The sequence below is a fragment of the Heptranchias perlo genome, chromosome 1, assembly GCF_035084215.1.
Source record: "Heptranchias perlo isolate sHepPer1 chromosome 1, sHepPer1.hap1, whole genome shotgun sequence".
Lineage (NCBI taxonomy): Eukaryota > Metazoa > Chordata > Chondrichthyes > Hexanchiformes > Hexanchidae > Heptranchias > Heptranchias perlo.
The window spans coordinates 72738225-72753928 of record NC_090325.1 but is presented as its reverse complement, the minus strand read 5'-3'; the positions used below and the strand labels follow the sequence as shown (position 1 = coordinate 72753928).

General features: G+C 43.4%; 1 protein-coding gene across 1 annotated transcript in view; it reads left to right on the top strand.

The window, feature by feature from the left end:
• The window catches only part of adamts6 (ADAM metallopeptidase with thrombospondin type 1 motif, 6), a 240192-nt gene that overhangs the window by 203916 nt on the left and 20572 nt on the right, over window positions 1-15704 (top strand). Inside the window, exons 20-21 of the mRNA XM_067995733.1 lie at window positions 12639-12777; window positions 14805-14934. Coding sequence (XP_067851834.1) covers window positions 12639-12777; window positions 14805-14934 — 269 coding nt within the window. The remainder of the gene's footprint in view (window positions 1-12638; window positions 12778-14804; window positions 14935-15704) is intronic.

Genomic DNA, 15704 nt, shown 5'->3' with positions numbered 1-15704 from the left:
GCAGGCCCCATGGAGCATGTGGCAGCACCAGGGACTTCTGCAGCAGAGGCCCCTATGGCACAAGCTGTAGGAGAAATTTGTGCCTCTTCCATCGATGCTGAGAGTGTTGCCATGAGGCCTAGGATACCAGATTGGAGAGGATTATCTCTTCGAGCTTTAACAGCTTGGCGACTGGTTGCAGACAGACATGAGACTGGGCTTCACTGATTTCTTCAGTACCACTAGGTCTGCTTTCCCACAAATCAGTGACCACGCTAAGCCAGTGGTCAGTAGTAGTGGCATGGTAAGAATGGGTATAGATGATAGTGCTGTCTCTCAGTATTGCAGCACACATATGCCCTCCCACCAGCCCCTTCTGGTGCCTGCACTTGCCCAGGCAGTAACCCACAAGACGCAGCTTCAGCAGATCCATCTCAGGACTTAACTGTCGAGAGCTGAGGGCCACCTTAATCTCAAGAGAACACAACAGCCTGCCACCTCTCCTGCTGCTCAAGTGCCACCTAAGAGAATTGCAAAATTAGGTTTACGACCAAAAGGCCGGCACAATGGGCCGGAACTTGCTCCGACCAGCGTGGCAAGGATCTCCACACATCCTGCGGATAAAATGTACGAATGTACTCATTGCGTTGGCCACGACGTCCATTTGCTGAATTTTGAAATCTTCTCCAGTGGTGCGCTCCGAGATCAGCGCAGGCCATGTGCGCGTGCAAAGACTGTGGGAATACAAGCCCAGCCCACAAGCAGGCAAGTAATACTCATCCATTTAAAGTGACAGTCTCTATGTTAGTTGAAATAAGAATTTAACATAATAACATACCTTATTATAAAAAGGCAAGGAAATGATTTATAATGTACTGAAACATACAGGAATTAAAAGTTAAAAGAAAAATAATATTTTTATTTTTTAATAATTTTTTTAATCAAAAAATATTAAAATAGGAATAATTAGACATTCTGCATTTTTAAAATTTATTTTTTTGTCGTTTTGCAGACATTATAAGTCTCCACGGTTTTAAAAGGTAGTGTAGGGCTGGTATTTTCAAGCGTACCTTCTTGTGGCGTAAGTATCTTCGTTCCAGCTGGGCAGATGGGTAAGTTTGTGATTGTTTGCTGATTGTGATTGGGTTTGATTGTATTGACTGTGGCATGGTTGGCCCTTTAATTCGGGACTGTCAAAACGTCGTTGAACCAATCAGAGCAAGTTCGCGATTTCCGGGTTTTAATATGCATGTGCGCATTCTCGAACTTGCTCCGATGGATTTGACGGCGATTGGGGTGGACGCCATTTCGGAGCGGCGACCAAGGTAAGTAAGTTCTGGGCCATTATGAATAGAATTATGGTGTTCAGAATTTGCTGTGCATGCAGATATTGTTCGCAGAAAGGTGCAGAAGTTGCTATTGTGAGTTGCAGGAATATAAGAGTCTGTGGTTAATGGCATATTTGTGGAGGCAAGTAGGAAGATTTACACAGGACTGCTAATATATTTGTCGGTAGAAAGTATCCTATATGAGAGTGGCACAAATGTCTCTTGTAGCTGGCAACGAGATGTACCGCTCATCCTCTTCAGGCTGCTGCTTCTTCTCTTACTCATCCCCTTGCTGTCCAAGGGGACCTTCCTTCTCCATGACCTCCATGATGAGGCCTATTAGTAAGGCAAAGTTGTGCATCCTTAAGACACCAACAGTACTGTATTGCAGGACATTCCCGATCAGGCCAGGCACCATAAGCACACTTTTAATGTGCCACTGGTGTGTTTGATTATTATTCTGGGATATGAATAGACCTCATTATACCAGAGCTTAAGTCTTGTCCTGGGAAACTGAATAGGTGTCATGAAGATAGCTTTGATCTCCCAGGAGCCACTCAGAGACTTGCCTTTCAAGTTAGAGTGCTGACTTGGTGGATTGCCTTCAAATGAAGGCATTATTGCAACTCCCAGGGAAGTGAGCATCCCCTGACATGATGCACTTCTGTTGCCATGGGTGGTGGCATTGAACAGGGAAGCACGTAGGACCATTGGGTGCAGTCTATGGCGTCCTGTATCTTCAGGAATCCTGCCCCTCTGTTAAATTGCGGTGCCCTGTCATGCTGCTAAAGATTGTCCATTCCTTGATGACTTGATCTAGCAAACAATGTATCCATAACGTGCTTAATGCATCTGTGCCTAACTGATTGACTAACATTAGTGATGTCACCAGTGGCAGCCTGGAACGACCCCATAACATAGTTTCAGGACAGTTGTGATTTTTACAGCTTTTGGCAGCATTTATGCCTCTGGTGGAAGGTGGGGGGTGGAGGTTGCGTAGGTCATGTTGCAACATGTGGCATAATTCAGTGACTGCATTCTTTGTAAAGGGTAGCCTCCACAAGCACTGCTTCTGGGACAACAGGAGATATTTGCAGCCCTGTGTATATTCTAGTGTGGGCATGCAAGTGGTTAGGTGCTGTGCACCACTGTTGCTCTACCTAAAAGCAGAGGTACAAAGGGAAATCCCCATACGAAATGGTGGGGGGTAAAATGGCAGCCATACAGAAAATGGCACAAAGGCAGGTGGAAAAGTCACTGGTAACAGCAAAACTAAATATTTAAAAGTACCAAATTCAAGTCAGAAATAACATAACTAGAAATCCTATAACTATAGTTGTGTTGTGGTGCATAAAGCATCACAACTGTATGTTGACAGGCTGCATGGACAAGTAGGTCTTTTCCTGTCTGACAATTTTCGTATGTTCGTATAACTGCTGGTCTCTTTAATTTTGCTTCTGCCATTCCTATTGCATTTAGCAAACCTGGATGCCTGTTTTTTAGGGGCAAGAACAGGAACTGGCACAAATGAGTCAGAAATTACAAATTACATATGGGGGAAATGGCATCACCACGTCATTACAACCTTATTTGCATGTGCCTGCCCAAAAAGGGGTGCTGTAATTGATTACAGAAATTGGAGTGGTCACTAAATTGGGTGATGTTCTGACGGATCAGAACGTTTTAATCACAGCCACCAAATTTACGCCAATAGAATGGGTGTTCCAAATTGGAAAATCAAAACTGTATTGTCTCAATTGACAATTAATTTATAAATGTTTTACTAATCTTGACAAGAGATTTCTTTTACACACATAGACTTGCATAGGAATTACAACACGGAAATAGGCCATTCGGCCCAACCAGTCCATGTTGGTGTGTTTACTCCAAACAAGCAATTGTCCTAATCTCATGTACCCGCTCTGTTCACATATCCCTTTATTCCTCTTGCCTTCAACCCTCGATCACAACACCCTGTGTAATAAAATTCCTCCTGCTCTTCATCCTAAATCTCTTACATTTAATTTTGTTTCTTTAATATGTACTATGCCTCCTATTTTGTTATCACTTTCAAATTTGGACATTTCCTCTAGCCCTGTATCTAAATCATTGACATACACAGTGAATAAAAACAGCCCCAGAACAGAACTCTGTGGGACAGCATGACCCACTCCCAACCACTCTGAGAAACTGCCCTCAACTCTCTCTTCTCCCTTCTACCCAGTTTTTAATTCAATTTTCTATCCTCCCCCGAATCCCATGCCCCTTCATCTTCTCCAGTTGTTTCCATTTAATTTGGGTTCCTTTCAAAATCGAACATGGTTGGAACCAACAGGTGGACCAAGACCACTGACCTGCCATATTAGTAACTTAAAGGGGCATTAGTTTCACTATATGTCAAAACTTTTTTATGTCGTTTACAAGCACACAATGTGATGACAATAATCATGTTGGAATGCATCACTGTATCAATTATACATGACATAACTTCAGGAACAAAAAGCTCTTCTGGCTGTACTCACTCTCCAAACAAAAGAAAGTTTGGCCAAACATGAACATATCTTCTTCATTAAAAGATTTGCTCATCTTGCTCCTTTGAAAATTACATGAGCTGGAACCCAGCCATGAAATGTATTCGTGCCCATAAATGAACCCATGTGCAGTTAAGGGTAAATTTGACAAATTTGTGCTCCAAGTATTGAAGTTTATCTACTGGTAGCACATAATAGGAATTTGGGCATATAGGTCAGCGGCCTTGCGGTATCTTTATCCATAATGATATTACCCCATTGAGTTCATTAGTGTATAGGATACATTTCTGACTTTTTAATCCTGGGGGAGCCTCACCATATTTTTTTTGTTTGTTCTCGGGATATGGGCGATCCTGGCAAGGCCACATTTATTGCGTATCCCTAGTTGACCTAAGAAAGTGGTGGTGGGCCTTCTCCTTGAACTGCTACAGCCCATGTGCTGATGGTGTCCCCATAGTGATATTAGCTATGGAATTGCAGGATATTCACCCACTGACAATGAAGGAATGGTGATATATATGTCCAAATCAGGATGGTGTGTGACTTGGAGGTGATGGTGTTCCCATGACATTGCTGCTTATCTCTTTCACGGTCATAGAGGTTGCAGAAGAGGGAGGTGCTGTTGAAGTAATCTTGGTGAGTTGTTGCAATGTGTCCTGTAGATAGTAGATACTATAGCCACCTTGTGCTGGTAATGGATCGGAATGGATATTGAGTCCAGTGGCAGTGATACGAACCAAGTGAACTGCTTTGTCCTGGATGATATTGAGCTTCTTGAGTGATGTTGCAGCTACATCCATCCTGACTTAAGCCTTGTAGATGGTGGAGAAGCTTTGAGGGGTCAGGAGGTGAGCCATTCGTTGCAGAGTACCCGTCCTTTGCCCTGCACTTGTAGTCATGGTGTTGATATAACTGGTCAGTGACAACCCCCAAGATGTTGATTTCGGGAGGACTCAGCGACGGTAGGGACTCAGCAGTGGTGATGCCATTGAAGGCCATGGGGAGATGGTTGGGTTTTCTCTTGATTCAGATGGTAATTACCCAGCACTTACATGGCGCGAATGTTACCTGCCACTTGTTAGCCCAAGCCTCAGTGTCATCCAGGTCCTGCTATAGGCTGGCAGGGGCTGCTTCATTATCAGAGGAGATGAACACTTTGGAATCATCAGCAAACAGCCCCACATCTGACATTATGACAGAGGAAAGGACATTAATGAAGCAGATGAAGATGGTTGGACTGAGGACGCTTCCCTGAGGAACTCTTGCAGCAACATCCTGGGGCAGTGAAGATTGGTCTCCAGCAACCACAACCATCTTCCTTTATGTCGGGTATGATTCCAGTCACTGGAAGGTTTTCCTTTGAGCCCATTGGCCTCAGTTTTGCTAGCAGTTGGGGATAGTGTATTATGATACAATACAAAATTTTTTTATTCAGTCATGGGATGTGGGCGTCGCTGGCAGGGCCGGCATTTATTGCCCATCCCTAATTGTCCATGAGCAGGTGATGGTGAGCCGCCTTCTTGAACCGCTGCAGTCCGTGTGGTGAAGGTTCTCCCACAGTGCTGTTAGGTAAGGAGTTCCAGGATATTGACCCAACGATGATAAAGGAACAGCGATATATTTCCAAGACAGGATGGTGTGTGACGTGAAGGGGAACGTGCAGGTGGTGGTGTTCCCATGCACCTGCTACCCTTGTCCTTTTAGGTGTAGAGGTTGTGGGTTTGGCAGGTGCTGCCGAAGAAGCCTTGGTGAGTTGCTGCAGTGCATCTTGTAGATGGTACACACAGCAGCCACGGTGCACTGGTGGTGAAGGGAGTGAATTTTTTAAGGTGGTGGATGGGATGCCAATCAAGCGGGCTGCTTTATCTTGGATGGTGTCGAGCTTCTTGAATGTTGTTGAAGCTGCACTCATCCAGGCAAGTGGAGAGTATTCCATCACACTCCTGACTTGTGCCTTATAGATGGTGGTAAGGCTTTGGGGACTCAGGAGGTGAGTCACTCGCCGCAGAATACCCAGCCTCCGACCTGCTCTTGTAGCCACAGTATTTATGTGGCTGGTCCAGTTAAGTTCCTTAAGTGACTCCCAGGATGTTGATGGTGGGGGATTCGGCGATGATAATGCCATTGAATGTCAAGGGGAGGTGGTTAGACTCTCTCCTGTTGGAGATGGCCATTGCCGGGCATTTGTCTGGCGTGAATGTTGTCCAGATATGCTGCATGTGGGAATGGACTGCTTCATTATCTGAGAGGTTGCGAATAGAACTGAAAACTGTACAATCATCAGCGAACATCCCCATTTCTGACCTTATGATGGAGAGAAGGTCATTGATGAAGCAGCTGAAGATGGTTGGGCCTAGGACAACCAAATGAAGGAATTACATCACTAATGTCCAGTATTGTTAAGGGTATTTAGCGAGAATTTAAAATTTAAAAGAGTAGGGTGATTACAATGTGATTAATTGCGATGTGGAGACCAACTGCTGGCTCACTTACATTGTGGTGAAGGATTACAATAACTTTTCACCTCCTCCTGCCCCCAACCTGATCCCAGTGCTCCACTTGTGTAGTAAGTAGCGCAGATTTCCGCCAGAAGTATGAAATGTCCCCAACTCCAGGACTTGGGATGGGGCATACAAGGGGAAGGTAGAATTTGTACTTTGTCCCAGTTCCACTCCCAAAATGCCTCTTGTTGAATTTTGGGGCCATCATATTTTTGCAAGTAGCTCTGTTTTAGTTTGAAATGCGAATTGTCTGGTTATATATACTTTCTCATGACATTTTGATGGTGTTTTGAACAATTTTCACTTCTGTCTATCAACAACTTCACCAAGTAGGAGAGGTTGAACGGTGAATGTAAATTATTCTGGATAAAATTTGGAAGTGATCAAGAATGTGCTACTGGACCAATCCAGAGCACAGCTAATTAATAAAAAACATAAAATTAAATAAAAGGACTCATTTTGTTACTACAGGGAGACCTGGGACAAGTATTTCATAACTGGCCCCATTTCTGCGTTCTTTCCCTCTGGCCACAAAACATGACTAATTCTTGCACCTTGTAATCTTAACAGTTAAAAATAACTTTCTTGTCCTTTAAATGTTGAATCTGTGGATTGTGGAATCACCTTAATTGGAACCTTAGGTAGAACCCAGCACTCAGTTAACATTTGACCCTTAACATCTGTTAGTAAGTCTGCTCCTTTTCTTCCAGCTGGCTTTGACCATGGTTTTTCAGAGGAGAATTGTAGTGACGGAGACAAATGTCCTTGCCAGCTGTACCAGCAGGCCTGTGAAACTCCATTTAACCTTTGGTTGGAGAAAAAGTTGAATTCTTTACAGATGAAATCACTTAGTGCAATATTAGTAACGAATGCATTAACAACCTGGTATGAAATTCCTCTATCCGTGTGTTGATATTAAAGTAATAGGGATAATTTTACAACTTCACAACCCTTATTGTGGGACCACGAGAAGCAGGATTGGCCCTCACGGCTCCACATTAAAACTGCGCCCCACTGTCAGCAGCCACTTGTCTGCCCTCTCGATTGCCTCTCCCTCCCCCTTCCCCCCATCCCCAGACTCTCCTGAGACCCTTGGTTGGATTCCGAAATGGACAATCTTGCTGCTCCCCCTGCAACCAGCGAGCTGCCTTTGAGGCTCCAAATGATGCCCACAGCTCGCCGGTACTATGTTAATGAGGCCGATGGGCCAATTTGCTGTGGTCCTGCCGCTGGCTTCAATTAGCACTTTATAGTGTGCAGTGCACCGTGATTGTGCCCCAGTTTGGGCATGATCCAATTTCTAGGCCATTGTCTTTTCTGCTTGAGCTGTTCTTCTTTTCATAGTTTATATGAAAATTAAAATCTCCCGTTATAACCACATTGTTTTTGCTGCATGCTTCCCTGATCTCCATATATACACACCCCCCCCCTCTGCCCCCCGCCACCAAAGGAGGTCTGTAGACAGCCCCTGCCAGAGTTTTGCATCCTTTGCTGTTCCAACTCTACCCATCATGTTTCCACTGCCCAATCACCCTTACTAAAATCCCTTCTTTCTACTGCTGTAATAGTGATTTTTAAAAAATCAATATCACCACTCTCCCTCCTTTTCCAATTTCCCTGTCCTTTCTGAAAATCTGGAATACTTAGCTCCCAATCATGCCAAGCTTATAGCTAGAATCTAGATTTGTGCTTCTAACTCGCATGTTTTATTTCTTATGTTACGTACATTCGTGTACAGAACCTTTATCTGGGTAACTCTCCCCACCCAGCCCATATGCTTTGCTGGTCTTTTTCTCACACCTTTTGACTTACCGGGCTAGAAATTCAGCTGTGTAGCGCCCCTTATGTAGGCGCCACGCAGCCTACTGAAGTTCCAAAATGGCATCTGGAATGCGTGCCCATGATTCTAGCGTGATGTGCGCCGGATGGCATCTTGGTAAAGTGGTTTGCGCAGGCGCAGATAACAAACGCCGACTGCAGTAAAGCAAGGAGAGTGTGCATTAGATCAGTGTGCAACCCTAATTTAAAGGGATAGACACCATTTTGGCACTTAACGCTGCGGCCAACGGTCTTAATCGCAACCATCTGAACATGTCTTAGACAGCCTGGAGGACCCCCACCAGTGCTATTTAAAGGGACCATGCAGAATTTACAGTTTAGTTACTGGATTATTGCTTCTGGCTGCTGATGCAGTTGTACCTGTTTTTGGAGGTCTCCTATACTTGAATACTAGGACTAGGGGACATAGCCTAACATTAAGAGTCAGGACTTGCAGGAGTGAAGTTAGGAAACACTTCTACACGTAAAAGGTGGGAGAAGTTTGGAACTCTCTTCTGCAAATGGTGGTTGATGCTAGCTCAATTGTTAATTTTAAGTCTGAGATTGATGGATTTTTGTTAACCAAGGGTATTAAGGGATATGGGGCAAAGGCGGGTGTATGGGGTGAAGTCACAGATGAGCAATGATCGCATTGAACGGCAGAATAGGCTCATGGGGCTAAATGCCACTGCCACTTGATGCCTCCTGTTATGAGCCACCTTCTCCTGCGAGAAAGCGGGACGTGTGTCGGTGAGTGTCCTGTAGGATGTTTGGATGATGTGCCTGTCATGGTTGAATAGCTGCCAGTGTATGTGACCTGTGAGTTGTGGGTGTGCGGCTTGAAACATTGGTAATGTGTGAACGTGAGAGGATGCATCTGATTGGAAGAGTTGAGTACTGATTGAAAGAGTTTGTTGGTAGGTGGGTGATGGGGGGTGTAGTGCATGGAGCAGTGGATGCAGCTAGTGGTGTAGTTGGTAGGAGATGCCACTTGACAGTTGACCTCATTCACCTTAACCATTTGTATCAAAGCATTGAACTTCTTCCTGTTCATCCATGTTCGTGGTGCTATTTGCCTGGAATTGACTTTGTACCCTACTGCCTGCCACTGCCTCTTGAGCATATGTCTGGAGGGCCTCTTGCCCCCCTGCGGATATAGGATACCCCTCCTTCTGTCCACCTCTTGCGCCAAAGCCTGTAGTGCATCATCAGAGAACCTTGGCGCACGCTCTCTCGCAGGCCTGGTACAGACTCAGATCGGCAGATTGGTGAGGTCTGATGTGCAGATTGGAGGATGTGGGATTTAGTAGTGCACAACCTTTATTCAGTGTTTTAACATAACTCATCAGTTTGTAAACATATGGATGGAACCTGCATCTGTGTTTTACATGTACGATGTCTGATCTCCATTCAGACTCCGTGCGGACTAGTATCTTATCTTTTGCACGTATATATATGGTGCAGGCTGCCTTTAAGAGGTGCAGGCTGCCTTTAAGAGGTGCAGACTGCCTATAAGAGGTGTGAGCAACTCACGCGAGATTTGGGCCCCCTGCTGGAGAGAAATGCTGAAGCTGGAGAGAACGTCACAGCCAGACCTCCATGCTGTGCTTCAATCAGGTAAATATCATAGGGAAAATGCTAGAATCTATTTTTCAGGAGGTTATAGCAGGGCACTTAGAAAATCTCAATGAAATCAGGCAGAGTCAACATGGCTTTGTGAAAGGGAAATCATGTTTGACTAATTTATTAGAGTTCTTTGAGGAAGTAACAAGCAACGTGAATAAAGGGGATCCTGTGGATGTGGTGTACTTGGATTTCCAGAAGGCATTTGACAAGGTTCCACATCAAAGGATACTACACAAAATATGAGCTCATGGTGTAGGGGATAACATATTAGCATGGATAAAGGATTGGTTATCTAACAGGAAACAGAGAGTAGGCACAAATGGGTCATTTTCAGGTTGGCGAGTGGAGTGTCACAGGGATCAGTGCTTGGGCCTCAACTATTTACAATCTATATCAATGACTTGGATGAAGGGACTGAATGTGTGGTTGCTAAATTTGCTGATGACACAAAGGTAGGTAGGAAAGTAAGTTGTGAAGAGGACATGAGGAGTCTGCAAAGGGATATAGATAGGTTAAGTGAGTGGGCAAAAATTTGGCAGATGGAGTATAATGTGGGAAAATGTGAACTTGTCCACTTTGTCAGGAGGAATAGAAAAGCAATATATTATTTAAATGGAGAGAGATTGCAGAACTCTGAGGTACAGAGGGATCTGGGTGTCCTAGTACATGAATCACAAAAAGTTAGTATGCAGGTACAGCAAGTGATTAGGAAGGCAAATGGAATGTTGTCATTTATTGCAAGGGGAATGGAACATAAAAGTAGAAATGTTTTGCTACAGTTGTACAGGGCATTGGTGAGACCACATCTAGAATACTGTGTGTAGTTTTGATCTCCTTATTTAAGAAAGGACATAATTGCTTTGGAGATGGTTCAGAGAAGGTTCACTCGACTGATTCCTGGGATGAGGGGTTTATCTTATGAGGAAAGGTTGGACAAATTGGGCCTGTATACACTGGAGTTTAGAAGAATGAGAGGTGATCTTATTGAAACATATAAGATCCTGTGGGAACCTGAAGTGGTAGATGCTGAGAGGATGTTTCCCCTTGTGGGAGAGACTAGAACTAGGGGACACAGTTTAAAAATAAGGGGTCTCCCATTTAAGATGGAGATGAGGAGAATTTTTTTCTCTCAGAGGGTCGTGAGTCTGTGGAACTCCCTTCCTCAGAGAGCGGCGGAGGCAGGGTCATTGAATATTTTTAAGGCTGAGTTAGATAGATTCCTGATTAACAAGGGAATCAAAGGTTATAGTAGGTAGACGGGAAAGTAGAATTGAAGTCACAATCAAATCAGCCATGATCTTATCAAATGGCAGAGCAGGCTCGAAGGGCCGAATGGCCTACTTCTGCTCTTAATTTGTATGTTCGTAAATAAGGAGGCAGCTTGAATCTAACGTGCTGCCTGTGTCAGAACCACCAGGTGCGGGCTAATCGGGCACCATGACACCTGCATCCTGTTTCGGGCCTTATCCAATTTAACCCCCACTGTGTGAATTTTCCCCTCCCACCATACAGCTGCCAGATTACCACAAAAACCCACAAGTTATTAAAGATGTACCTCAAAAGTCTTGGAACTCTGCTTCCAAGACCCCTCTTTGTTGTTGATATTACCAAAGGTCGGAGGCATCTGTTTAACACGAGAACTGCAATACACCATTTTCTTGCCTCATGCGGTTTTCAACTATACAACCACAACCTAAAAGGTTAAAAGTGTCGAGTAGTTAAAAAAACAATATTAGATTTTGGAGACAAGGTGGTCAGTATAATAGTGTATTGGACTTTCACGTCTGGGCTGTGACTTTGATTCCACTCTGGACTGATGGAGTGAAAATCTCTCTCTCCTGACTGCAAGAATCCTATGTGAAATGAATTTTGAGAAGTGGAAACATTTACACTAATGCAGTAGTGTGGTGCTCATTAAAAGTAGCGAAGCATGGTTACAGTAGAGTAAAAAGAGCTTGGCATTAAATTTCCTTGGGGCAGCAGGGCCACCATAATTAAGGTGGGATGGGATTTCCACCTGATGGCTCCAGGAGCCCATAACCCCATCCAAATTCCTGGGGTTAGGGTATTTATATAAAGTGGGGAGCTCGGTGGATTGGGGAGTAGAAATAGTAGCGTAGGCCAGCCAATGGAGTCGAGTGCCAGCAGGTGGGGCTGAGGAAGTTTCACAGCTCAAAGAGTTGGCTCTTTTCCATGAAGGCCACTTTCCTTACGGAAGTGAATCGTTTTGTGACAGACTGCTATAGGGAAACTGGCCTTCAAAATTTGGTGTCCCCACTTCCACAACCTGCCAAGTACTGTACACCTGCTTCATGCAGCCCAGCAGGCTGAGGGAGGGGGGCATCAGAGGCAGAATTGGCAGGAATTCTGCTGGATGGTGTCATCCTATCACCAGCAAAGGAGAGGTGCACTCGAGAATTGCCCTCCTGCACTCCTTCTGTAATCACAGGCATGGCCAAAATGGAGCAGAGACCCGGTGGAAATGGGCCCCATCATCAATTTCTGCCCATTAGCCCCACCTGCCCCAATAATGGCCCCAGTGTGTCAGAAATCCTGAGCAATTCCAGGCCCTTTACTCTGTCTCTGATCTGGGAGATCTCAGTGCTAATACTGGGTGACAAAAATGGATAAAGTATACAATTCTGTGGCACTGACATCCCTCACCTTGATTAGCACAGAGCAAGTCGCCAAAAGAGAAAAATAATTTCTTGTTTTTATTTTTCTCTAAATAATGTAATGAGATGAAAGAGGTTGTTGTAGTATTTAAAGTTACATGTAATGGTGTTATGTGTACATAAACCTTTTAAGCGGGGTTCTAGACTCAAGTCTGTCTGATCTGTTTTGTTTTGCCATAGGTGCTTCTACAAGAACCAAACCAGGGAATTCGGTACAAGTTTAACGTTCCAATCACTCGAACTGGTAGTGGTGATACAGAAGTGGGATTTGCATGGCATCATCTGCCATGGTCAGAATGCTCAGCCACCTGTGCTGGAGGTAGAAGTGCATAAATACTGCAGAATTATTGATAATCACCGATTCTTAACGCAGGTTTTATGATTTTATGTAAAACTGCCATAGCAGTGCACCTGTGCGCCTATGTGATCTTTGCAGGGTATATTCAAATCAGCTGTTATAGTTCCTCCTGAGAATGTACATAAATCTGATTATTATGCATTTCACAATATTATCTATACTGACTAGTTCTCATTAGCTTTATTAAGTATTACACTTCAGAAGAAAAGAAAGGAGAAATCTTATTAAGAGTTGATTATAGTTTCTCCAATGGTCTAGTAGGCAAAAGCATTGGCTAGTGTAGCAGTAATCCATACACACCACAATATCCTCGGTTCAAATCCCATCCTGTGCTGAGCTATTTGAACTCAGCCGAGCAGCAGTTGTACACAGAGGCTAAGGAGGGAACAATCAGCCATGGTTCCTGCTACGAATCATGACCCTGACTGGAAAGTGTGCATGTGTGGATGTCAAGTGACAACAAAATCGGGATCGACTCTGACGCCCTCCACAGTTGAATAACAGTGGGAAAATGGCCACTTGGTTGAACTACTGGAGCACCTTTGAAACTGAACCCTAACGAGAGTCAGTATTTTCTGGAGAGGAGGGGAAAATTTAAGGGATTTTTTTTCTAAAAAGAGTGAATCATATCTAGTATGTACACTGGATTATTGAATTGTTCCTGATTTATGTGGTTTCAGTATTCAGATTGTTGCATCTTAATTTTTGATAAATAATTGACAAAGTTGAGAGACAACTGGATTGTACATGAGAAAATGGCTTTACATTTCTGAAATGTTTTGCATTGTGCAACGTTTCCCTTAATTTTAAACAGCATTACTTTATAAAGATGATCCTATTCTGATTTGAACACATTTTGAAAATTTCATAAAATTTCCAAATTTGTAGTGGCATTTAAGTAAAATTAAATTTACTGGCCCTAAATTCCCATGGGGATTCTCTCGATTTCCTGCCATAACTTCGGCGGGATGTCAGTAGAACCCCTGGAGAAATGGTGAAAACAGCCGATTACACCATTTCTCCAGGGGTTCTGCCAATCACCCGCCGAAGTTACGACAGGTGGTCAGGGCAACCTCTTGGAAATTCAGGGCCATTGTATTTTAGATGATGTTATAGACTGTAAGGTAACTAAGATCTTAGGTATATAATTTAAACAGAAAATAAATCTAATTCAAGTTATAATATAAACAAGACAACCTATGCCCCTGCATTTTTTGATAATATTTCAAAGTAATATTCACATTTTCCATCAGAATGAGCAACTCATTTTGCTTTGATACAATGTTTCTGATGTCAAATGCTCAATATTCCTCCAGTACCATTGAAGCATTCAACCAACAGTCTTCAGTAGCAATGGGCTGCTTACCTGTGCAGCCAACTTACTCAGACATAATCGTGGCCATTCTTTAATAGAAGTTAAAAGAATAACATGCATTTCTCCGGTTATGATGATGGTTCTGCACCTGAAATATAAAGCTATATTTTCTCTGTTCAAGAGATGATGTACCTGCTGAGTATTTGCAGCAATTTCTTTTTGCCACAGATTCCCCATTCTTTTTGGGCTTTACATGTACACGTATTACAACACCTCATGCACACAGAGGCCCCCAAACCAAATATATTTACCTTCAATATGATTAATATTTAGAAATAAAGATACTTCCTCCGAGTCCACATATCGCAAGCATATATCAAAAAATTGGGGGCCCACGACCCACGATTTATTGATGCGTGCTTGTGGCATGCAAGGTATTTCGTCATGCATGAAGGACTTGGATAATGTTACGTTTCTAGTGACTATACATATTGCACACCTAGGCAGATTCAGAATATACTACTATATATCAAATAAAATATGAATACTTTTTTAAGAATGCCAGCAAATCCCTAAGAATTACAATTTATTTATCATGATTATGTCTAGAAATTGTTATTTAAAGAATGTGCTAATCTTGATAAAAAGGTTAAAAATACTTCTTATTTTACAGGTGCACAGAAGCAAGAAGTAGTTTGTAAAAGATTAGATGACAATTCCATTGTCCAGAATAGTTATTGTGACCCTGACAGTAAGCCACCAGAAACTCAAAGAGCTTGCAACACTGAGCCGTGTCCACCAGAGTAAGTTTGCAGAATTTTTTCTTTATACTTTTGTGCATTGTACAAGCCAGTAACAGCGTTTTCTTCTAATGCAATTTAAAAGCTGAACGACGAGATAGGAATCATGGGGCAGATTCACCTTTTATCGCCACTGGCAGCCGTGCCTTCAGCTGCCTAAACCCTAAGCTCTGGAATTCCCTCCCGCCTCTCTACCTCTCTGTCCTCTTTTAAGACCCTCCTTAAAATCCACCTCTTTGGCCAAGCTTTCGTTCACCTGTCCTAATATCTCCTCACATGGATCTGTGTCAAATTTTGTCTGATAACGCTCCTGTGAAAGCATCTTGGGACGTTTTATTACTTTAAAGGTGCTACATAAATGCAATTTGTTGTTGTTGGGCATGAAGGAAATGTCTGAGTGCATCGCATAGAGGGAGCTCCTGCAGGGAGAATCACACACCCATGAATCAGCCCTATAATGTACTTGGCACAGGAACTCTTTGCTCAGGAATGTGGATATCCTGATGCATAATGAGGACAGTACCTATAGAATGGTGACTTGGTTACCTGGAGTGAGAGCAATGCACATTGAGGAAAAGTTAGACGGGCTAATCGAAGTGGACATGAAGGGACCCAGTCATGATAATTCATGTAGGGGCAAACATATATGCAGAAATAATATGCAGGCTTTACAATCCCATAGAATCATGGAAAGGTTACAGCACGGAAGGAGGCCATTTGGTCCATCGAGTCCACGCCGGCTCTATGCAAAGCAATCCAGCTAGTCCCACTCC